The 24,789-nt window shown below is 40.9% G+C and overlaps 2 protein-coding genes across 8 annotated transcripts in view; one reads left to right on the top strand and one right to left on the bottom strand.

Moving 5' to 3' along the window:
- The window catches only part of USP16 (ubiquitin specific peptidase 16), a 31,014-nt gene extending 19,305 nt beyond the window's left edge, over positions 1–11,709 (bottom strand). For 2 of the 5 annotated variants that reach the window (XM_003410318.4, XM_023548486.2), the window contains exons 1-7: positions 11,571–11,708; positions 8,051–8,152; positions 6,014–6,192; positions 4,374–4,477; positions 3,477–3,580; positions 2,174–2,361; positions 936–1,031 (exon numbers count right to left, since the gene is read on the bottom strand). In XM_003410318.4, the coding sequence (XP_003410366.2) occupies positions 936–1,031; positions 2,174–2,361; positions 3,477–3,580; positions 4,374–4,477; positions 6,014–6,192; positions 8,051–8,111 (732 nt within the window). In that variant the 5' untranslated portion in view covers positions 8,112–8,152; positions 11,571–11,708. Of the gene's footprint in view, positions 1–935; positions 1,032–2,173; positions 2,362–3,476; positions 3,581–4,373; positions 4,478–6,013; positions 6,193–8,050; positions 8,153–11,570 lie in introns of those variants that run through there. The other 3 variants (XM_010590332.3, XM_010590330.3, XM_064273134.1) reach the window with 3 other exon arrangements.
- Positions 11,674–24,789, top strand: part of RWDD2B (RWD domain containing 2B) — a 28,998-nt gene continuing 15,882 nt past the window's right edge. The window contains exons 1-2 of one of the 3 annotated variants that reach the window (XM_023548487.2): positions 18,980–19,137; positions 19,266–19,368. Coding sequence is in view for 1 of the 3 variants with exons in the window: in XM_010590333.3 (XP_010588635.1) it covers positions 19,128–19,137 (10 nt within the window). In the remaining 2 variants the exon portion in view is untranslated. Of the gene's footprint in view, positions 11,850–18,979; positions 19,138–19,265; positions 19,369–24,789 lie in introns of those variants that run through there. The other 2 variants (XM_010590334.3, XM_010590333.3) reach the window with 2 other exon arrangements.

The following is a 24,789-nucleotide window of genomic DNA, read 5'->3' as shown; positions in this document are numbered from 1 at the left end:
TGTGTAAACTTGAATAGTTGTATTAACTGGTCTTCATTGTAGGCATATGGACATTAAACTATCACTGATGGCGTTGTGCTTCAGGATAGATCTTATTCTTTTTGACAATAAACGTGATGCCGTTCCTCCTCAACTTGTCATTCCCCGCATAGCAGACCATATGACTGTCCGATACAAAATGCCCAATACCAGTCCCTTTCAGCTCACTAACGCCTAGGATATTGAGGTTCAACCGTTTCGTTTCATTTTTGACAACTTCCGATTTTCCTTGATTGGTACTTTGTACATTCCATGTTCTGATTACTAATGGATGTTTGCAGCATTTCTTTTCATTTTCAGTCGTGCCACATCAGTAAATGAAGGTCCCAAAAGCTTGACTTCATCCACGTCACTGAGGTCGACTCTACTTTGAGGTGGCAGCTCTTCTCCAGTTGTATCAAGTGCCTTCCAACTTGAGGCGCTCATCTTCCAGCACTATATCAGACAATGTTCTGCTGCTATTCATAAGGTTTTCACCAGTCAATTTCTTCAGTAGACCACTTCCTAGTCTTAGTCTGGAAGCCTCGCTGAAACCTGTCCACCATGGGTGACCCTGCTGTTATTTGAAATATCAGCGGCATAGCTTCCAACATCACAGCAACACGCACGCCACCTCAGTACAATAACCAATGGACAAGTGGTGGAATACAGGTCTAGGGCTTCACAAATATCAGTAATGTTCCTAAGGACACCCAACACTAGAACACAGAAGAACATGACCCTCAAGTAAAAAACTGAATTTCAGAAGTTCCATATAACTTCTATTATAATCTCAAACAGAACAAAAGCAAATAAAAAAGGTGGAAACGAGTGTCAATTCTTTCAAATAATTTAGAATGTGGACATTCAGAGAGAGGTAGGTTACTGACTTTAATAGAAAATTCTGAAGTACATACTGTGAGTGCCAAATCAGGAGGCACGATTTTCACAATTGTTCCAGACATTTTTACTTCTTTCAGTAGTTCTCTAAGCACTGGAGTTTGTGACAAATTCTGGAATGAAAAACGGAAAAGAAGAAAATTATTTTAAAGGGTAATTAATTTTTCGTAAGTGTCCATTCCTAAGTCTCCTAAATATTTCCTAAGTGTCCGTTCTATCAAAACAGAAAATCATTGCCAACACTACCACCTTAATTACATCTACACCTGGGAAATGAAGTTATGGTGCGCTCTCCTCTCCACTCTACTTGGCTGATAAACACTTCAGTTCAGAGCTGTTTCTTCACCTCACAGGTGCATTCTCCAACAACTCAACCTGAAGAGCTATCTCTCCCCAACCACCACCACCACCACCACTTGTAACTAGAAATTTGTTTCTGTTCTAGGTTATCCTTTGCTTCCTCACCCAAGTGCAAGCTACATGAGGGTTTGGACCATGTTTTTTCTGAACCCTACTGTAACCCAGCATGCAGGGTAGTGTTTTACCGTAATGCAAAATGAAACCTTTGAGTTTTCTTTGAAAACAGAGAAATACATTCCATAAAAGAAAAAACTCCCCAGAAGAACCAGATGGTGCCCAGCCACCACCACCAACTGCTCTGACAGGGATCACAGTAGAGTCCCGGATAGAGCAGGAGAAAAATGCAGAACAAAATTCAAATTCACAAAAAAGACCAGACTTACTAGTCTGACAGAGACTAGAGGAACCCCTGAGACTACAGCCCCCAGACAGCCTGCTAACCCAGAACTAAAGCCATACCCAAAGCCCGCTTTTCAGCCAAAGATTAGACAGGCTTATAGAACAAACAATAGCACAAGTGAGGAAAATGCTCCTTAGTGAAATCAAATATACGAGACAAAATGGGCAACTTCTGCCCAAAAGGAAGACAAAAAGGCAGGAAAGGACAGGAACTGGATGAAGGGACACAAGGAACCCGGGGTTGATAGGGGAGAGTGCTATTACATTCCGGGGACTGCAACCAATGTCACAATTTGCATATAAATTTTTAAATGAGAAACTAACTTGTGCTGTAAACTTTCACCCAAAGCACAATTATTTAAAAATATCATATATAAAAAAAAAAAAAAATTTTTTTTTTTTTAATATATATATACAATACTATAAATAACAGAATCTATAATATAAAGAAAAGGCTAGAAGGTTTCTTAAATAAGAAAAAAGGTAATATCGGCACCTGCATAACTGCATTGAAGAAACACGTATTTCCCAAATTACTGAGTCCTTTCACAGTTATCTGGGAAGTAGAATTCATGGAAGGATTTTCTTTAGCCATGTTTTCCTTTTTTTCTCTCTCTTGTTCATTTTTACTTTCTTTTTCTAATTTTTTATTTTCAAGTTCAATGTTTCCATTGTCTTTTGCTGCTTAAAAAAAAGGGGGGGGGGAGAGAAAAATGATTTAGTAAAATATATAACAGTTATACCAAATGCAAAGTTGTAACCGGGACAGAGTACTAGAAATTTTTAAATGTTATCTAATGTCATTATTTGCAACTTGTTTGTTTTTAAATGTTTACTAACTAACACAGGTAAATTACCATACAGAAAGAAATGAACCAAAAAACCAAAAATATTCAAAACTGATAGGAGCATTAATTGGACAAAGGAAGACAAACAGTACTGTATGTGCCTCCCTTATCTACTGCACAAAAATTCTCTACAAATAAACATATCTTACCTTGAGAAACTGAAGTAGAAAACAGTCTTTATTTTAAGAACGTACACACGAAATAATTTGTGAAGTGAATTCTGCAGGTCAAAAACCAATCCAGAAGTGCAGAACAAACAATTCTGGCTCTGCCAAAGGTACCTCTGCGACCATCCTATCTATCCCCTTTCCCAGTAAAAATCTAAACAAGCTTAAAGCATATGCTGTAAGTCAACCCAAGTAATTCAATTATTCATGACAAAAAACCCAAGACGTATCAGGCTACTTAACTATCATCCCAACAAACGGACTGATATCTTGCTATTACAAAATGTAACAGAGTAAATTCAGTATCAGTATCAGGTCTGCCTTAAGCACCATCCCAGAGTAGGGAGACAGGAAGTTACTGCCTGTTATCTCGGCCCAGACGCTTCGTCACATCTGACTAGCTCGTTTCTCAGATCCCTTCTAAATCTAGCACCTTGTAACTGTATAAATTTCTACTGTTTTACATTCTTAACCAAGAATAGTTTCATATTTTGAAGCCAACTATAAGTAATTTTACCCAGATATATATAAGTGGGAAACCCTGGTGGCATAGTCGTTAAAAGCCACAGCTGCTAACCAAAAGGTCAGCTGTTCAAATACACCAGGTGCTCCTTGAAAACCCTATGGGAAGGTTCTACTCTGTCCTATACGGTCTCTATGAGTCAAAATCAACTCAACAGCAATAGGTTTTTCTATGTAAATGCTGGCATGGTATAGTAAATCCACATACCAGCATATATGTAAGTCAACGCTACAATATACACTAAGAAAGGAATGATTTTACCTGACTGTAGAGTTGTAAGGCCGGCTTGTTTTCTAATATAATCAACCACCTGCCCCAATCGGTTTGAATGGCAGTACTGGACCTCATCATCACACATGTAACACCTGCCTCCCAAAACATCACAGAGAAGAAAAATGACAGACAACCAAAAATAATTCCTGGACAACAAAATGTGCAACTACCAAATTATTAGAGAAATTGAAAATCAAACTTCTTTATTCAAATAAAAATTCTTTACATTTCTTGAAAAAGACTATCCACGGTAACTCTAGTATATTACTACTAAGGTTAGCCAGAATTTTGGCCACATACACTGTGAAAAAATTCCAAACATTTTACTGGAATGGTTATTTATAACACTGAAGTCAAAAGATTTTTCTATACGTATTTCAAAATATATACAATTCAAAATACCAACAAAATTAACAAACCTAACCATGACAGTGAAAACACTGCTGTGAATACACGTGGGTTTTAAAGATGTCAGCTTCTGTTTTAATGATGTAAAATAATAGAAATATAACACACCAGGCTGAGATTTACTGTTATGCAAATTCACTGCCAACATTTTACTATATATCCAGTTTAAAAAATTTGTTCTTAGTGTCCCAATTTTAAAACTAAAAAGCAGCCCACTAAATGCTTTGTAATACCACAAGAAAGAAAAAACCACAGGGTGAAGAAGACTCTTGAGTCTACCTGCTACAATTTTTCCATTTGTCCAATACTAAGCAAAAGCTTTACGTAGCATCCCACTCTCCAGCCTTCTGAATGTGAAGTACTTAAAGACACATTACCAAATTTTTAACTTTTTTGTTTCTTAAACATGTTCAAGTATCTCCATTCTCCAATATTCCAGGGACTTTCGAGTCAACGTGCCCAAGAACTAAAACTCACCACACGCTCCAGGTGTCCAAATTCAGAACCAGACAGTGAGGTTCCGACCGTGGTGTCAGATAGTGCTTCAAGGCATGCTGCTCCTGAGAGTCCCTGCCGCAGCCCTAGAGAACCGTAACCAGAAACCTCTGCCACAAAAGCTCATGGAAGGAGGGCAGAACTCATAATCCAGAATGAACAAGGAAGGGGCGTCAGCAATTCTGCCGTTCATACAACTTTGAAAATAAAACATTAACACAAGTCTGGACTTTCGTTAAAACTTGAGTACTTATACACAATGGACATATGATTCTGATACTCTCCTATTCATATACCATCTAAAAACACACTCAGCGCTTTCACAGCTATACAATTTTGTTCATATTATTGCATTTGTCCTGCAATCCTTCACTATCACTGCCACCTAGTCAAATCCTGCCCATTCTTCAGGATTTTGCTCAAAAATCGAATTCTCCCAAAAGGCTATACTTATTCTCCCAAAGAAGAAAATATTTTACCCTTCCTGTAAACAAACTCTGACAAAACATAATGTAAATTCCTAGTGGCATTTCTTATTTTCTATCTTGTATTTACGTTATTAATGTTTAGCTCTTTTCTCCCCTGGACTGTAAGTCTCGAAGGCACAGACTGTGTTTTATTAACCTTTCTATTACCAGAAGACCTAGCATATGAGAGCTGGTGAATAAGCATTAACTGAACAAGCAAATGGAAGTTTTTCACCTAAAAGAGATATAGGCTTAATCATAAACGATTTTCTGCTTCCAGCTGGTTAGATCACCGCTAAGAAATGCATCTTCACTGTGATCTGTCTGAACCAGGCCTCCAACCTCCCCGGACCACACAACAATAACTATTCCTATTTCCACTGAAGCTAAAAATATACTTTAAATGTAGGAGAAAAAAAAAAAATGGCTGTCAGCCTCATCTTGAAGCTCTCCCTAGTAGCCTAGTTTCATAGCATAGAAACTTAACCTGCAACTTCTAAGGGTGACCAAGAAGACCGTGACATTTAGTACCATGGCGATACCTGTAAGACAGTGCAGTGGACGCTGAGGTGTGCTGCCCAGATCCCCCCTTGAGGCACTAATTCCCCTAGCTGCCAGGAATGATGCCTGCTGACAGCTCACAGCCCAGTCAATCCTCAAGAATTATCCTCAACCAAAGGTGCAGCCCACATCCAACGGCTGGCCAATGAGCAGGTGCAAAGGTCTGGCCCCTTGCCTTAAGTCAGGACATCTCTGAAGGGCCAGAGTTCACTGTGGGATCCTGCAGCAACTGCCTCTTAGTTCATCTTCTCCCTCTACCTAATCCTGCCTCCCTTACTCTTTACCTGGCATAGGGTCTAAGAATACTCCCCAATAAACCACCTATACACAAATCTTCATCTCAGAATCTGTTCCCCAGAGAACATGACCTATGCCAGCTGGCATCCATGTCACCCATGCTGTACTTTTAGGTAATACCTTGTAAAATAAGTTAAAAAACAAACCCACTGCCATCGAGTCGATTCCCACTCATGATAACCCCATGTGTTACAGAGTAGAACTGCTCCACAAGGTCTTCTTGGCTGTAGCCACCCAGGGACCTAAAATAAGTTCAGAGTTCCCAAAACCCCATACTGATACAAAATTTAAGCATACCTGATGGCCACATTTAAGACACAGCCAAACTGAAGGGTTCTCTTCTGCTTCCTCTTCAGATTTATCTTTTACTTTATTGTCGGTCTTACAATCTTGGCAAATATTCCATTCCACGTTCACTAAAGCCTTTTTCAGATTACTTTGTTCCAATCCTTTTCTAAGGTGTCTACACATAGGTTCTATTAAAACAAATAAAGAAGTATATGAGATCAAAAATGGTTTTCTTCAGTTAATCTCAGGACTTACCGCTCATTTGAACTTTGCAAACCAATTTACTCTACAAACAAGTTGTTAAGTAATCTGAAAACTTACATTTGTTTGATATTTACCATTAAATGATTATGTGAGAAACAGATTTTATACAAATTTGAAATTTTACTTTTAAAAATCATTTCAATTCCTTTAGCTATTTCCTTTAAATTAAGGCCCTTTATCTTAAAAGGTCTGTAGAGGGTCCTTCATTCAGCCAACAATATGCCTACTGGGGCTGGGCACTGTGTTAGATGCCAGGAAGCTTAGCAGTGACCATGTCACAGCTCTTCTCTTTGAGGAGCGCATAGTCTTGCAGGAGGCAGATAAATAAATGTGTAAAAATCTCCACAACAGGCTACAGCAAGCAGCACAAGGCTAAAGCTGCCAAAAGTTTCACGGTGGTGGTAACATCTGGATAGTCTCGGAGACATTAACAGCAATAAAAATTTCTGATATTAAACAGTATGAGCCTGGCACTGTGCTAAATGGCTGCATAACTTCTCTCATTTAATCCTCACAACTACCCTAGAAGAAAGAGACTACTATTCCCAACAACAGAGGAAAAAACTAAGATTTATGCCACAGACACTATCAAGGGGCTGTGCCAGAATCTGGACTCGGATCCTTTGATTCCAAAGCTCTAAACCACAACCTCAGGGAGAGAAGAGCAGTCTAAAAAGGCAACCCCCAGGAGCAAAGGCACGGGGGAGAAAAGTATCTGCTGTTTCCCAGAATGACCAGTCATAAGGTGGGGCAGAGCCACACAGCGTAGAAAACCTGAACAGCTGGACCTGAGGTTGGAAGTCTACTGGGGCCAGAGCAAGTCAAGGGCTTTCCAAGTTACCCTCAAAGGCTGGAGTGCTTTCAGAGTTCCTGGAGGTTTAGAAAACAGTCAAGGGGCATCATTAGCTTTAGTCCAATGAACATGCAATTCACCAAAAGGAGAAATATAAATGCCAATGAGATTGTGTGAAAAAATACTGAACCTCAGTAGCAGCCAAAATACAAACTTAAAAAAGGAAATACCTTTTTCCAACTAACAAATGAGCAAGTATTTTTACAAATGACATTACCTAGTACTGGTGGACCTTTAGGGAAATGGGCACTTTATTATGGTGCTGCTGCTGTTAGCTGCTGTCAAGTCGGCCCCTGACTCTTGGCAACCCCACACACAACAGATTGGACCATTATGATCCTCAGGGTCTTCACTGGCTGATTTTTGGAAGCAGGTCGCCAGGCAGAGGCAGAGACTTCCTGGTCTGTCTTGGTCTGGAAGCTCTGCTGAAACCTGTTTAGCATCACAGCAATGACGCAAGGCTCCGCTGACAAACAGGTGGTGGCTAGGACTTTAAATCGGTAAAACATTTCTGGAGAGTCATTTTGCAACAGTATCAAAAAGGCCTTGAACATATTTATACCCTTTGATCCAGTAATTCTATTTCCAGAGTTTGTAGTAAGGAACTAAATGCACAGATTTAGCTACAAAGACGTTGACTGTTACTCCACTGATAACACTAAAAAGTTAAAGACTTTTTTTTAAATCTACAACGGTAGGGGATTAGCTACATGAACTATGAAATACACATTCACGGTCCTTTACATCAATGGAATACTATGCCAATAAAAATATTACAGCAGACTATTAAGTGCCAGGTTCGTATAAATACTGAGTTAAAACGCAGGTTGCACAAGAATATTGCATGCTTTTTGATCGTGTTTTTATATATTAAAATATACACATCCATTAGGGATACAAACATTAAATATTTAATTAGTGAAACATACCTAAAGATTCAGAAGAATCATCAATTGGAACAGTTTTTCCCTTTGTCCGTTTCTTTCCCATGTTGGCACTTCATGGACGCCTTAATGACACAGAATAACAATCTAGAAAACAAGATAGAGTTAGCCTGACCAAAAAAAGGTTTGTTTTATATTTCTCTAGAACATCGTATTATAACTAAACCACACGTGAGATGGTATTTTGCATGTATCACACTTGATAACTTATAAAGACGGCACGTATACGTCACTTAATTTTCAATAGGAACCCTGTGCAGTAGGCGGAAGAGACAGTGGTACCCCGTTTTTCATAGCTCGAGAAACTGATCTTGAGTAAGGCTGAGAGATTCTAAATAAACCAGAAGGTAGGGCTAAGGCACAGGTGTTACAAAGACCTGGAAGGTCTCAGCACGTTACACTACTAGCTACCTAACGCCTCACTGTATGAATGTGGAATACTGGTGCCACTTCAAACCTCAGACTGATTTCTTTTCCTTTAAAGCTACTTTTCTTGGCAGCTCTGCAGTCTATGCAGATTAAATTGATAACTTTTCTAAGAAAAATTAAAAATAATTCTGAAAGGAGTTAGAAAATTAACAAAGTCGTTTCAAACCCAAATATAAAAAGTGATACACTGTTCTGCATTTTCCATTCCAGGATCTCCTGGTGGCCCGGGAGTTATGAGCTCGGCTGCTAACCAAAAGGTCAGCAGTTTGAATGTACCAGCCCCTCCTTGGAAACCCTGATGGGGGGTAGGACACAGGGTCGCTAGGAGTCGGCAGCAACTTGAAGGCAATGAGTTTTATTGGCTAGCAGAGAACTGATCACAACTGCATTCTCAACTATTTACATTATTATATTACTGCCAAAACCACTTTGGGAGGCTATGACAAACCCCGAGCTGCACATCAAATCTTCGCTTCTTTAATTAACAATTCATAATTAGAAAATACGGAAAGTGCTGAAAGTACAGACAAATCTACCTAACTTTTACATGATAATAATGGTTTTGAAAAGTTGTATTTTAAATGTACTAAAAAAAAATTTTATGAGTGTCAAAATCACTTAAATGACTAACTCCATAACAGTTGTTTTACTTGGAAGGTTTATTAAAATTCTGATTTCATATGTGGAGAGTGTGCCCTGGGACCTATGTTTTGAAACACTGCCCAGTTAATTCTGGTATGTAGCTGTCATCACTGCTCTGGCTTAGAGTCGTACATGTATGTATTCCTCTTTTTAGTTCTTCACAGGTTAGTGTAATCGAAGGTAACGTAATTCAAAAAGACTTGTATAAAAAATAAGTGCCACATCAAGTAACTGGTAAGAAAATCCTTCCAAGGATAATCTAAAATGTTTACAAAATAAATGAATAAACTAACAATGAAGGAACGCAAAGTATCTGTAAATACATTAAACCAATGTACATTTTATGTACTATTACTCATCCCAAAAATCACATTTCATGTAATTTATTTCACCTAGAATAAATCATATATTTTACAGAAAAAAAAATAGCTCCAACTCCCTCTATTCTATGCTGCATGCCAATACCAAATTCATCTTCCAATAATGTCATTTTCATCACATTACTGTCTTGATTGTAAGCATTTAACAGTTTCTCTAACCAAACTCCTAGGTTTTGCACTCATGGTCCTTAATAGTTTGGCCCCAGCACTCTGGTAATCCTGATTCTCATTACTCCTCAACAAAGAACCACTAAGTTTTTGGGTTTTGTTTGTTTTTAATGTTTGTGTGTGTGTGTGTGTATGATAAAATTACTCAGCATATATAACAAAACATTTTCCATTTCAATACAAAGTTCTAATTATACAGTGCTTTGGGTCTTCAGGAGCCCTGGTGGCACTGTGGTTAAGTGCTATCGCTGCTAACCAAAAGGTCAAATCCAACAGCCACTCTTTGGAAAGCCTAGGGGGAAGTTCTACTCTGTTCTCTAAGGTTGCTATGAGTTGGAATCAGCTTGATGGCAACAGGTTTGGTTTGGTTTTTTTTTTTTTTGAGTCTTCAAAGCCCTTTAACAAACATCTCATTTGACTTTCACAGCAACTCTTCAAACTAGGCACTTCTCTAAATGAGGAAACTCAGAAATAAAACAATGAAAGATGACAAGGCAGCAGAGATGGAACCAAAACCCAGATCTTTAGGTTCCAAGGCTCTTTCCATTACAATTTAGACAGTCTCTTCAGTATCTTCCACTCCAAAACCCTTTGCTCTCACCTCTATACCTTTGATTTCTAGCAGGAATGTTGTCTCTATCTGTCCAAATCTTACCAATCCTCTAAGCTCTCCATCTCAACAAAACCTGACCCAGCTTTTCTACTCTGAATGAACTCCACACTGAGCTTCCGCAGCATTTCTGCTGTGTTATTTATCTTGTTCCCAATGAGATACCAGAGCAAACTGCTTCTTAAATCTTTAGTCTGGCCCTATGTTACCTCTCTACCTGAAATCTAAAGTTCTAGAAAAAAGAAATGCTTTTAGGCATTTCTTCTGAATTGCCTACAGCATCTAGTAGAGTGTTAGTGCACAGAAGGCTCTCAAGAAATACTTCTTGTGTTGCAATGGAAAAAGAGAATGGTACCTGAGCCATAAAGGATGATTATAAGGTGCAAAGATGGATACATAAGAATGAAGCAAACAAGTTCTGGTGAAAAAGAAAAGGGTGGAGAGTGAAGAGGTCTGCAGCACTGAAGACAGCACTAGGAAATCTGGTTTGAGGACTGCAGAAGCCCAGACGCCAAAGGAAAACTTGAAAGACGAACTGTAATTGCTGCAGGCAGAAGACAGTAGGGGGTCATCATTTCAACGCTGTGGAAACAACTTCAGTAAAATTTCGACAACTATAAAAGGCGTTTAATGAATCTGAGAAGAGAGTATTGGGAATGCCATTAAAAAAATCTATTAAAATTTCAGGAGTGTCTTCGGAAAAGAATTAGATGCTTGGCCAAGTTACTCTTTCCAGGACTCACGTCACACGAAATTTAAATCAAAGCTAGTCTTCCCCTGCCTACTCCGTTCTATTAAAAATGCAAGTGTGTGGGAAACATCGTCAGCAGGTCTTAAACGTGGCTTTTAAGTTTTGGGTAGTTGGATCCTCCCCTGGGAGCATTCAGTCGGGTAGGTGACGGACCTCGGCTATCCTATCAATCAGAACGTGGACGCAGCTGCAAACCCAGCCACAGCCATTGGGTGCTCCCAGCAGCGCGCCACCCGCCCACTCGTGCGGCACCTGCCCTTCCTTTCCAACTGCTCTGCACCCACAGGAGAACCTCGGGGTCCACGGGGTCAAAAGGGGCGCCAGCACCAGCGACTGACGGGTCAGCTCCTGGAACTGACAGGACATACAGCCAATAAGAACACGGGACCGGGCCGGGGCCGGGTAATGGGTTTAAGGAGAACAGGCCGTCGAAAACAGAACGAGGTTGGGGCAGAAAATTCGGGTCCCTCAGAGCGCAGGCAGTCATGTGAGCAGTGACTGCGAGTCAGCGGGGTCAGAACTCACCCACGGCGACAGCGCCCATAACTGCATCCCCTAGTGGCCCTGTGGGCTGGGCACCCAGCTCCGTCCTCCTCCCGGAGACGATTAGTGAGCGACAGTATGCCCGAAACCCAGTGACCCCGAGAAAGCAACAACTTCCGGGACACGGCATTATGGGAAGAGGCTTCCGCCCAGGGTTCCGCTCACTGAAACTTGTGAATGGCGCCTGCGCACACATGCGCCGGATGTCCGGGGGCCTCAACTCCTGAGAGAGTCTCTACTCCAGTACGACTGTGGGGTTATGTAAGTGTGTGGGGCTTGTGGGTGCCTACTTACAGGGTCGGTGTGAGTCGGAATCGACTCAAGGCAGTGGGTTTGGTTTGGGTTTGGTAGTGAGGGCTAGAGGTTCGGGACCTCCTACTTGAATATAAACAAAGGACTGCCGGTGTCTTCCAAGTTACCTTTCTTAAACTCGCTACATGTGAAGTCTCCATCAGAGGGGAACGGAACATTGAAATTTCACGCAGTTTCCCTAATTCTAACCTATACTTCTAAAATTGAGTACGTAAATTGTCTTGAACTAACTTGCTGTAATACATCAGAATAAAAAGGTAAAGCAGTGAAGGAGATTTAAAACAACTCAAAAAGATCAGAGAACTAAGGAAGATAAAATTGTCAAACCTGTAGTGTTTATTCCTTCAGATATGTAAGTAAGTGCCCACTTGTCCCAAGCCCCGTGCTAAGTGAGTTAAACATAGGCTTCACCCTCCTAGAATTTGTTAATAGAGGAGACGCAAAATTCAGCAAGAAAAAAAAAAAATGCAAGTGCCAATAGAAAAATAAGCAAGGAATGTAAACAAGTAATTGACAAAAAAAGAACAGTTGGTCATAAAATACATGAAAAAATACCGTTGCTAGTAATCAGTACTAGATGGACAAGACAAAAACGTTTAGTTAAATTTGGTCGTAAATTGTTCTCCTGTCCTTTACTGCTACTGAGATATAATTTTTTAAGATTTGTTTGCACATCTTCAGCCACACTGGCATTTTTTGTTGTTGTTTCCTGTTAAAAAACGCACCCTTAAGGCATTGTACCACCTGTTTCCCCTCCTGGAATGATGTTCCCCTTGATCTATCATGGTTAGTATTTTCACACCTGAAAAGTCACTTCCCTGCAGAGGTATTTGCTGAGTGACCTATATAAAATGGCCATCAGATCATTCACATCACCTTGTTTTATTTCTTTGACAAGCAATTACTACTAAGGTATTTTTCTTTCATACTTGCCTGTATACTTGCCCCTCCACCTCACCACAAATACACACAAATGTGCAAATGTAAGCTTCTTGAGAGCTGCTACATCTTTGTCTTATTCATGGCTATGTCTCCAATACCTAGAAGTGCCTACAACATAATAAGCACTTTAAAAATTTTTGAAGAAAATGGTCATTGCACATGAAATGTTTGTACAAAAAGGTTCATAGCAGCTTTACTCATAATAGCCATGTACAGAAAACAAGGTGAAAAAACCTAGATTTCTACACACACACACACACACAAAAGGAAAAACTGTGGTGTATTCTTCATTCAATATGATGCTATTAAGCAATAAAAAGTAACTACTGAGCAGAACATGGATGAATCTTTAAAATATACTGAGTGAAAGAAGCCTTCAAAAAACGGTACCGTATGATTCCATTCATATGAATTTCTACAATAGGTAAAACTAATTATGGTGGGAAAAAGTCAGAATAATTGTTTTCTCTTGGGGAGTTGGGCGAGGGGACCGACTGGAGAGGGGCACGAAGGAACTTCCCGAGGTTATGGTAATGTCCTTTATCTTCACAGTGTTTGAGTTACACAGGTGTAACTCAGCAGACTTAGCAAATGTATGCTTAAGGTGTGCATTTCACCATTTGCAATTTTTACCTCAGTCTTAGTCTGGAAGCTCCACTGAAACCTGTTCACCATGCGTGATCCTGCTGGTATTTGAAATACCTGTGGCATAGCTCCCAGCATCACAGCAACACGCAAGCCACCACAGTATGACATACTGACAGACTAAGCTTACAGATTAAGACTGGGAAAAAGGGCCAGGCTATCTACTGAAAAAATGGCCAGTGAAAATCATATGAATAGCAGTGGAATATTGTCTGACATAGTGCTGAAAGGTGAGCCCTTCAGGTTGGAAGGCACTCAAAATATGACTTGGGAAGAGGTACAGCCTGAAAGTAGATTCAACCTTAATGACGTGGATGGAGTAAAGTTTTTTGGAACTTCATTTGCTGATGTGGCATGATTCAAAATGAGAAGAAATAGTTGCAAACATCTGTTAGTATTCAGAGCATAGAATGTACGAACCAAGTATGAATTTAGGAAAATTGAAAGTTGTCAAAAATGAAATGGAATGATTGATGATCATATCCTAGGCATAAGTAAACTGAAATAGACTGGTATTGGCCATTTTGAATTGGACAATGGTATGGTCTACTATGGAAACCCTGGTGGCGTAGTGGTAAGTACTACAGCTGCTAACCAAGAGGTCAGTAGTTCGAATTCTCCAGGCACTCCTTGGAAACTCTACGGGGCAGTTCTACTCTGTCCTATAGGGTTGCTATGAGTCAGAATCGACTCAACAGCAGTGGGTTTGGTTTTCTTGGTTTATGGTCTTATCATGCCGGAATGGCAAATTGAAGAGGAACAGCATCACATTCATTGATAAAAAGAGCATTTCGAGATCTATCCTGAAGTACAGAGCTCTCAGTGATAGGATAATACCCATATGCCTACAAGGAAGACCAGTTAATATGCCTGTTATTCAAATTTACACACCAACCGCTAACGCCAAAGATGAAATTGAAAACTTTTACCAACTTCTGCAGTCTGAAATTGACCAAACATGCAATCCAGATGCCCTGATAATTTTCAGTGATTGGAATGTGAAAGTTAGAAAATAGAATGATTGGTAGTTGGAAAATAAGGCCTTGGTGATAGAAACAATGCTGGTGATAGCATGATTGAATTTTGCAAGACCAAAAACTTACTCATTGTAAATGCCTTTTCTCAACAATATAAATCGTGACTATATACATGGATCTTACCACATGGAAAACACAGGAATCAAATCAACTACATCTGTTCAAAGAGACAATGGAAAACCTCAATGTCATCAATCAGAACAAGGCCAAGGGGCCAACTGTGGAGCTAGACCATCACTTGCTCATATGCAAGTTGAAGTTGAAACAAATTAAAGCAAGTCAATGAGAACCAAACTAAGGCCTTGAGTATATTACAACTGAGATCATCTCAAAAGTAGATTTGATGCAATGAACACTAATGATTGAAGACCAGACGAGTTGTGGAATGACATCATACATGAAGAAAGTAAAAGGTCATTAAAAAGACAGGAAAGAAGGAAAAGGCCAAAATGGATGTCAGAGGAGACTCTGACACTTGGTCTTGAACATCGAGTAGTTAAAGTGAATGCAAGAAACGATCATATAAAAGATGTGAACAGATTTCAAAGGGCAGCTTGAGAAGACAAAGTATTATAATGACATGTGCAAAGGCCTGGAGTTAGAAAACCACGCTTGACATTTCTCAAGCTGGAAAGAACTGAAGAAAACATTCAAGCCTCCAGTTGCAACATGGAAAGATTCTACCGGGAAAATATTAAATGATGCAGGAAGCATCAAAAGAAGATGGAAGGAATACACAGAATCATTGTACCAAAAAGAATTGGACGACATTCAACTATTTCAGGAGGTAGAATATGATCAAGAACTGATGGTATTGAAGGAAGAAGTCCAAGCTGCACTGAAGGCATTGGTGAAAAACAAAGCTCCAGGAATTGACAGAATACCAACTGAGATGTTTTAACAAACGGATGCAGTGCTGGAGGTGCTCATGAGTCTGTCAAGAAATTTGGAAGACACCTACCTGGCCAACTGATTGGAAGAGATCCATAGTTGTGCACATTCCAAAGGTGATATAACAGAATGCGGTGATTATCGAACAATATCACTAATATCACATGCAAGTAAAATTTTGCTGAAGATAATGAAAAAACAGTGGCAGCAGTACATCAGCAGGGAACTGCCACAAATTCAAGCCAGATTCAGAAGAAGGCGTGCAACAAGGGATATCATTGCTGATGTCAGACGGATCTTGGCTAAAAGCAGAGAATACCAGAAAGATGCTTACCTGTGTTTTATTGACTATGCAAAGACATTCACCAATGTGGATCATAACAAATTATGGATAATATTGCGAGGAATGGGAATTACAGAAGACTTAATTGCGCTCATGAGGAACCTGTACATAGACCAAGAGGCAGTTGTTCAAACAGAACAAGGGGATACTTCATGGTTTAAAGTCAGGGAAGGTGTGCATCAGAGTTGTATCTTTTCAACATACTTGTCCAATCTGTATGCTGAGCAAATAATCAGAGAAGCTGGACTATATGCAGCATTAGAATTGGATGAAGACTTGGTAACAACCTGTGATATGCAGATGATACAACCTTGCTTGCTGAAAGTGAAGAGGACTTGAAGCACTTAACTGACGAAGATCAAAGACTACGGCCTTCAGTATGGCTTACATCTCATCATAAAGAAAACAAAAATCCTCACAAGTGGACCAGTAAGCAACATCATGATAAACAGAGAAAAGATGGAAGTTGTCAAGAATTTAATTTTACTCAGATCCACTGTCAACACCCATTGAAGCGGCAGTTGAGAAATCAGATGATGTATTGCATTGGCCAAATCTGCAGCAAAAGACCTCTTCAAAGTATTAAAAAGCAAAGATGTCACCTTGAGGACTAAGGTGCACCTGACCCAAGCCATGATATTTCAATCGCCTAATATGCATGTGAAAGCTGGGCAATGAATAAGGAAGACCAAAGAAGAATTGATGCCTTCAGATTACAGTGTTGGAGAAGGATATTGCATATACCCTGGACTACCAGAAGAAAGAGTAAGTCTGTCATAGAGGAAGTACAGCCAGAGCATCCCCTGGAAGAAAGGATGGCAAGCCTTTGTCTTGCATACTTTGGTCATATTATCAGGAGAGACTGGTCCCTAAAGAAGGACATCGTACTTGGTAGAGGGGGAGCGAAAAAAAGGATGACCCTCAATGAGATGGGCTGACACAGTAGCTGCAACAATGGTGTCGGGGGACAGCCCCAGCAAGGAAAAACCCTCACTGTGCGTCCTGGCAGGTAATCTGAAGAACTGACACACAGCCTTTCCAGATTCATGTGTTCAGGGAAACTTACTGACACAAGCAAGCAGCTGCTCTCCAATGGCAGCTGGCTGGAGTATTTTTTGCAACTACCTAGCAAGGGACCCAAGCTTATATTCCATTCCAGGTGGGGCCAAGGCTCGTTGTTTTCTCCCACATCCTTGGGCAGTCAGTGTTCCCAGGGACTTCATGTCCAGGCCCAGATGTTTTCCTTCTTGCTAAGGCATTCTTCGGCCTTGGCCGCTGGCCCAGTCATGCCACTCCTGGCCTTGTACCTTAGCCCTTGTCCATCCCGAATTCATCCCCAGCATGCTTTGGGGAAGAGCAAAGCTGATTCCATTAGGGAGGGGATGCATATAGCTGAATAGCGTTACCCTACAAATAGGCTCAAACATAACAAGGGTTCTGAGGATGGCCCACGACTGGGTAGTGTTTCTTCTTTCGTACGTAGGGTCACCATGAGTTGGAACCGACTCAGCAGCACCTAACAACAAATTTTACCTTAAAAAAGTAAAAAAAAATTGAAGTCTACTGATCTGCATGCTGACATACTTAGTGAGACGTGTACTGATGTTTGCAATTTACTTTGAAATCCATCAGATCAGATGGATTGATGACTAGGCATATGACAAAGCTGGTATAGTAAAACGTTGTAATAGGCTCTTTTAGGCCAGGGTTTCTTAACCTCAGCATTATCCATATTTTGGCCCAGGTAATTCTCTGCTGTGGGGGGCTGATTTGTGTATTGTAGGATGTTGTGTAGCATCTCTGAGTCTCAACCTACTAGATGCTAGTAGCACCCTTCCAGTTGTGACAACCTAAAATGTCTCCAGACCTTGCAAAATGGGGCCCGGCAAATCGATTTCTCCTCCTGCTGGAGAACTCCTGCTCCACGAATTCTATTAACTTTGCTCTGTATTTGAAACTTTATTTCATAGTAAAAGTTGGAGAAAAAAATAGGTTATTTAATGACATCAGAAAACGCTCACAAAACACCAAGTATAATAAAGCAGCTATGAAGACCTATACTATCATCCTATTTTTGGATAGGAAAAAAAAAGTTTAAGTTCGTGGTGATCACATTTCCTATCGTCGCTGAACCTGGGAAAGTGGGTCATTGTCCAGTGCGCTCAGACTTGCCGAAGACCTGGACACTGGTCTTAGAGAAAGTAACTTTACTGCAATAAGCAGGGTCAGGAGTCACAAGGAAGTTCCTCAGGTCTGACTACCTGAGCTATGGGAAAAAAAAAATGGGGAAGCAGGGCTTATTTGTGATTTGCCGAGCAGGTGTACTAGGAGAGAAAATTCTAGAAGGAATAAGTAGTGATGCTATTGCGGGCCAGGAAACAGGAAGTGATGTTGTTTCTATCGCATCTGTCTTTGGAACTGGGTCCATGTGAAGATTTTCCTTCTAATTCATTTCACCTGTTTCTTAGAGTACTGTTGAGGTCAATTAACAGTTACAGCTGGTCCTTCTGAGCCTCAGGGGTTGGGCCAAATCTGGCTTGGGCTAGTTTAAGGGACTTTTTCTTCAATGGAAACTTACTGGCAGTCATATGGTCAGGTTACAGATCAGTTGATTATCAGTGTTTAAAAACTCATGTTTCTAAAACGAAAAAGTAACATAAAGCACATACTTAGAATGGGAGAAAATATTTGTTTACTCTGGTGTTGGAATCTGTCAAACTGCCCTTTTATCTGGGGTCCCTTTCTGTGCATGCAGAGCGCCCCACACACTCTCCCTCGTCCTCATCTTGGTTACTGGGCAAGACCACCTAAGGCCATCATGGCCACTATCCAGCCACAGTCACATCTCCCAATACGTTGCTAGTCAGTACCCTTGGGGGTCTAGCAGCATGGCGTGGGATGCTCTTACAAACTCAGCATCTGGAACCCCACCGCTTCCGCCCGAACGGGGGTCTGCACTTCTCACAAGCTCCCCTATTTCTACAAATGTTCAAGTTTGAGAAACGTTAACGGATCATCCCTTGTCCCAGCAAAAGCTCCGACTGCACTTCTCCCTGGTAGTAGCAGCGGCTGGGAAACGTCCATAAGGTCGGGAAGCGGAGGCATAATAATGAAAACTCGGCAGACAAGAAGGAAACAGGTGGCACGCGCCGCGCCAACCCCGGGTGGCTCGGTGACCCGGCCAACGCTCCCACACGGCTCGAGCTTCCGGGACCGACAGCCCGCGCGCGCGCATGCGCAAGCCCGAGAGTGAGCCGCGTCGGTTCAGTGAGGCCGCCCACAGAAGCAGTCTGTGCCCTGGAATTCTGAGGCTGCCTCTCAAAAGAACCGTGCAGCCAGAAAACCGGGAAATAACAGCATGACGTTGCCATGACCAGAGGTAGGTCCTCTAGCCTGCTGCCCCAAGCGGCACTTTTTAGGACGCCGCCTCCTCTCGCCCCACCTTCAGGGAATTGGGGGCCTGCTGGCACCGCCTTCTGACGCGCTACACGGTCTCTCATTGGTCAGAGCCGACCTCGGCGTTTCCTGTCCTGCCCATACCTGGGGGCTCCTCCTTGGCGTGGCGGGCAATCGGTTGCTAGCGGCGACGACTCCCTCGCTGGGTTGCGAGGTGAGTTTAGGATGCTTTCTGAATTCTTGCGTGGGGACTTGGGCTGCTGGACACCTGCTCTGATTTAAAATAGGGAAAATTCTGCAAGAAAAAAAAAATTCCAGTTGGGAAACTTACTTTTCATTCTACATTTGTCATGGATTGAATTGTGTCCCCCCCAAATCATGTATCAACTGGGATAGGCCTTGATTCCCAGTATTGTGTGGTTGTCCTTCATTTTGTGATTGTAATTTTATCTTAAAGAGAATTAGAGTGGGATATAACACCCTTACCAGATCACATTCCCTGGAGTGTGGCCTGTACCACCTTTTCTCTCTCTAGAGAAAAATGAAAGGGAAGCAAGCAGAGAGTTGGGGGAATCGCATACCACCATGAATGAAGAGCAAGAATGCATGTCCTTTGGACCTAGGGTCCTTGTCCCGATAAGCTTCTTGACCAGGGGAAGATTGATGACAGGGACCTTCCTCCAGAGCGGAGAAGAGAAAGCCAAATGCCCTGAATTTGGACTTGTAGCCTACTAGACTGTGATAGAATAAATTTCTTTGTTCAAACTATTCGCCTGTGGTATTTCTGTTATAGCACCACTAGATGGCCAAGACAACGCGATAACAGAACAATTAATGAATGTCTTAAGTCGGAAAATTATGTCGAGGGTTTCTGGGGGGGCCGAAATTTTATCTGTGATAATAATTTGGCATAAATGACTGACTTGTGACATCACTCCTGTAGTTGTCCACTCATAGGTCTCTTCATTCTGAATATCTTCCAGACCTGCAAACTCAGTAGGGCTCTCTATACAACTTCACTCCCTCTCTAGGTGACTGCTAAAATTACATCTCCAGCCACATTACATGTTTCTTAACCTCCAGAATCATATATTTAACTGCTTGCTGCAAATCTCTACTTAAAGTTGTCTTAGTAGACACTTCATTACGAAGTATGATTAAAACCAAGCTTCACATTCCGCCATCTTCCCTATCTAAATACGCGGTGAAGCCATCCTTCTACTTGCTTGAAGCCTTGGGGGCATTTTTACATACCCCACCTAATTCTTCAGTAAATACTGTTGGAGCTGCTCTCAATAGGTGTCCAAAACCTGGGCATTGCTCACTGCCTCAGCCACCACAACCCTAATCCCGTCACTCCCCATGTAATTGCAATGCCTGTCTGGACTCCCTGCTTTCATCCTCCTTCCCGTACACTCTCCACAGCAGCAAGAGGCGGGCCTCTTCATTAAGTCAAATCCCTGCAGTGGCCTGTCATATCAAACCAAAACAGTTGCTGTCAGATAGATTCCAGCTCACGGTAACCCCATGTGTTTCAGAGTAGACTATGCTATATAGGGTTTTCAAAGCTATGACCTTTTGGAAGCAGATTACCAGCTCTTTCTTCTGATGCTCTTCATATCAGGATAAGATCCGGAAGCCTCACTGTGCTCTACAAGTCTCGACATAAATCTCCCCACATCTCCTTTCTGACCTTGTCTTGTATCACTGTGCCCACTGGCTCACTCTGCTTCAGCCTCACTGGTGGAGCACCCTCCTGCCCTCAGACCTTTGAATATACTGTTTCGTTTTCTGGAACACTTTGGGCCAGATAAACACAAGGCTTCCTGTTCAGTTCTTCAAGTCTCTCTCCTTAAGTCTCATTAGCAAAGAGGCCTTCCCTGACCAGCCTGTGCAAAATCACACACCTTTTCCATCATCACACTGGGTCCCCTTTAACTTCAGTCATCTTCATAGCAGTTACCCACTAGGCATAAATATTTGTTTTTTTGTTGTCTTTTGCCATAATATTAAACCTCTTCCATGGCAGACATTTTTGATACTTTTCTTCATTGCTATATTCCGGTGACAAGGACAATGCTTGACATATAATAAGGTGCTCAATAACTATCTGTGGAATGAATGAATGACCATTGTCAAGGCGGTTCCAACACATAGCGACCCTATGAGCCTACAGAACAAAACACTGCCTGGTCTTGCCTCATCCTCAAAATTGCTGTTATGCTTGAGCCCATTGTTGCAGCCACCATCAGTCCATCTCGTTGATAGCACGTCCAAAGTAAGTGAGAGAAAGCCCCATTATCCTTGCTTCTAAGGAGCATTCTGGCTGTACTTCTTCAAAGACAGATCAACAGATTAACAGTTCACGGTATGTTCAATATTTTTCGCTAACACCATAATTCAAAGGCATCAATTCTTTGGTCTTCCTTATTCATTTCCCAGCTTTCGCATATGAGGTGATTGAAAATACCATGACTGGGTCAGGCACATCTTAGTCCTCCAAGTGACATCTTTGCTTTTTAACACTTTAAAGAGGTCTTATGTAGCAGATTTGCCCAACACAATATGTCATTTGATTTCTTGACTGCTACTTCCGTGAGCATTGATTGTGGATCCAAGTAAAAAGAAATCCTTGACAACTTGAATCGTTTCTCCTTTTATCATGATGTTCCCTATTGGTCCAGTTGTGCGGGTTTTTGTTTTCTTTATGTTGACGTGTAATCCATACTGAAGCCTGTAGTCTTTAATTTTTATCAGTAAGTGCTTCAAGTCCTCTTCACTTTAAGCAAGGTTGTATCATCTGCATACTGCAGGTTGTTAGTGAGTCTTCCTCCAGTCCTGATGCCGCTCTCTTCATATAGTCCAGCTTCTCAGATTATTTGCTGAGCATACAAATTGAATAAATATGGTGGAAGAATACAACCCTGACGCACACCTTTCCTGATTTTAAACCACACAATAATAATAACAGCAAGCATGTATATAGCACTTACTCTGGGCCTGGCACTGTATGACACATTCTTATTCTCATTTCAATTCTCAGTTAATCCTCACAGCAACCCTGTCATTCCCATTTTGGAGATAGGGAGACTGAGGCACGGAGAGATTAAGCAATTTGCCTAAGGTCACATAGCTGGTAAGTGGCAGAGCAGGAATTGCCCCTCAGCAGTCTGTTACCAGAGTCCATGCTTTAAATTACTGTGATAAACTTTCTCTCTGATCAAAGTACATTCGCTTCCTCTAATAACTGCCTAACAGGTTGTTTTCTAGATTTCTCAGCTCCAAAACAGACTAGAAAAGATGTGTATGGATTTTCAGTAAATTCAGGGATTTTAAATATTTTTGAAGTTTTTTTTAATAACAGCAAATGCTTAAGTTATGATTTCAAGTGAAAATAGTAGTGTCTTGGCCATCTATTGCTGCTCTGACAGAAATATCACTAGTAGATGGCTTTAACAAAGAGAGGTTTATTCTCTCACAGTCCAGTAGGCTAGTAGTCTGAATTCAGGGCAGCAGCTCCAGGGGAAGGCTTTTTCTCTGTCACCTTTGGAGGAAGTTCCTTGTGATGCATCCGTCTTCCCATGGTCTGGGAGCATCTCAACACAGGAACCTCAGGTCCAAAGGATGTGCTCTGCTCCCGGCACTGCTTACTTGGTGGTATGAGGTCCCCATGTCTCTCTGAGATATAAAAACTTCTGTCTTTTATATCTCAAAAGAGATTGGCTTAAGATACTAGTCTTGTAGATCTCATCAATATAACTGCCACTAATCCATCTCCTTACATCATAGTGCTAGGATTTATAACACATAGGGAAATCACATCAGATGACAAAATGGTAGACAGGCAAACAATACTGGGAATCATGACCTAGACAAGTTGACAGATATTTTTGGGGGACACAATTCAATCCATGACAAGTAGGATATATAATTGTATGAAGTCACTAATTAGTAAAGAAAACATTGTCATTTGGCAAAATTATAGAAATGAAGAACTGGTTAGTGGTTTCCAGACGTTAACAAAAAAAGTGGGACCAGACGGGAGGTGGGTGTAGCTATAAGAGAACAAAGCGAGAGATTTTTGTGGTATTGGGAATGTTCTGTGTCTTGACTGCAGCAGCGTCAATATTCTGGTTGTAATTTCATACTATAGATTTGCAAGACGTTACCATCGGGGTAAGCTGAGTAAAGGGTACGTGAGACTTCTCTGTATTACAGTTTCTTAGAAGTGCATGTGAATCTACTATTATCTCAAAAAAATTAATAGAATATACTGTTATCTTTAATTTTTTGGTTATTACTGAAGTCTAGCAACCTTTCATCAATTTAATAACCATTTATATTCTTCTGCAGATGCCTTGTCACATTTTTGTTCATTTCCTATCGGGATATTCATCTTTTCTTACTGTTTTTATGATCATTTATTCACTAATGATGGAAACCTTTTGTCATCTGTTGTCAATATGTTTTGCCAGATTGCGATTTATCTTTACCTTTGGGTGGAGTATCGCTTACCTCTCAACTTTGTGTTTTGAAAAACTTCAGACCTATGGAAGAAAGTTGCTTTTTCTCTTTCTTTATCTGCATGTATACGTTTAGTGTGGATGTGTGTGCGCACAATTATTTTTGCTGAACCATCTGAGAGTTAGCTGTAGCTGTCACAACGTTTGACCTCTAAACAATCAGCATGCGTCTTCTAAGAGCAAGAGTATTCTGCTCTCCTGTATAATCACAACACAAAGGCTGTGTGTTACCTCATTGTATTTTATTTTACTTTTTAAGCTATCGGGAATTTATTTCTGTGGTATGAATTTGAAACTCCCAGCTATGTACATTTTCCAAAATTGTTAGCTAACTGCCCCTATACTATTTGTTGAAATTCCCCCGTGAGTTTAAAGATTTCCATTATCACAGACTAAATTCTCATGTAACTAAATTGACTACTTATGTTTACTGATTTTTGTATCCATTACTGTGTCACCACAGGCTGTTTTAACTATTGGCACTTTATGGAATGTTTTGATGTCTCTCTCTTCCATTATCCTTCTCTTACTAAGTTTCCTTGTGTATTTTTGCACATTTTCTTTTGTAAAATTAAATTAAAATTTTATTTCATCAAAGTAATATAAACATATTGTTTGAAAAAGTCAAATAATACTTCAGTGCCCACAAGGAAAAATAAAAGTCCCAAACCCACTCCTTTCCATCCCATGCAGCAGGGGTGCCCAACTTTCCTTGGTTCACTCACAGCCTTTAGTAACTTTTTTCGTGGTACCTCTAGGTCAGAAGAAATCCAACATTTCCATCAATTTAGTGTTGTTTTCGAGTGCTGTGAGTCAATTCAGGCTCACAGGCACTCGAGCAACTTTTCCAGGGAAAGAGTGACACCTTTCCATCATCGTATGAACTGTTAATACTAAGTGGGACCTAACTAGTTAATAAAACCCACCCCAAACCCACTGCCCTGGAGTCGATTCCGAGTCATAGTGACCCCATAGGGTTTCCAAGGCTGTAAGTCTCTGCAGAAGCTGACTGCCACATCTTTCTCCCATAGATCCACTGGCGGTTTCAAACCACCAGCCTTTCAGTTAGCAGTCAATTGCTTTAACCACTGTGCGACTAGGGCTCCTTAACT

The sequence above is a fragment of the Loxodonta africana genome, chromosome 20, assembly GCF_030014295.1.
Source record: "Loxodonta africana isolate mLoxAfr1 chromosome 20, mLoxAfr1.hap2, whole genome shotgun sequence".
Lineage (NCBI taxonomy): Eukaryota > Metazoa > Chordata > Mammalia > Proboscidea > Elephantidae > Loxodonta > Loxodonta africana.
This window is presented reverse-complemented; position numbering and strand designations above follow the sequence as displayed.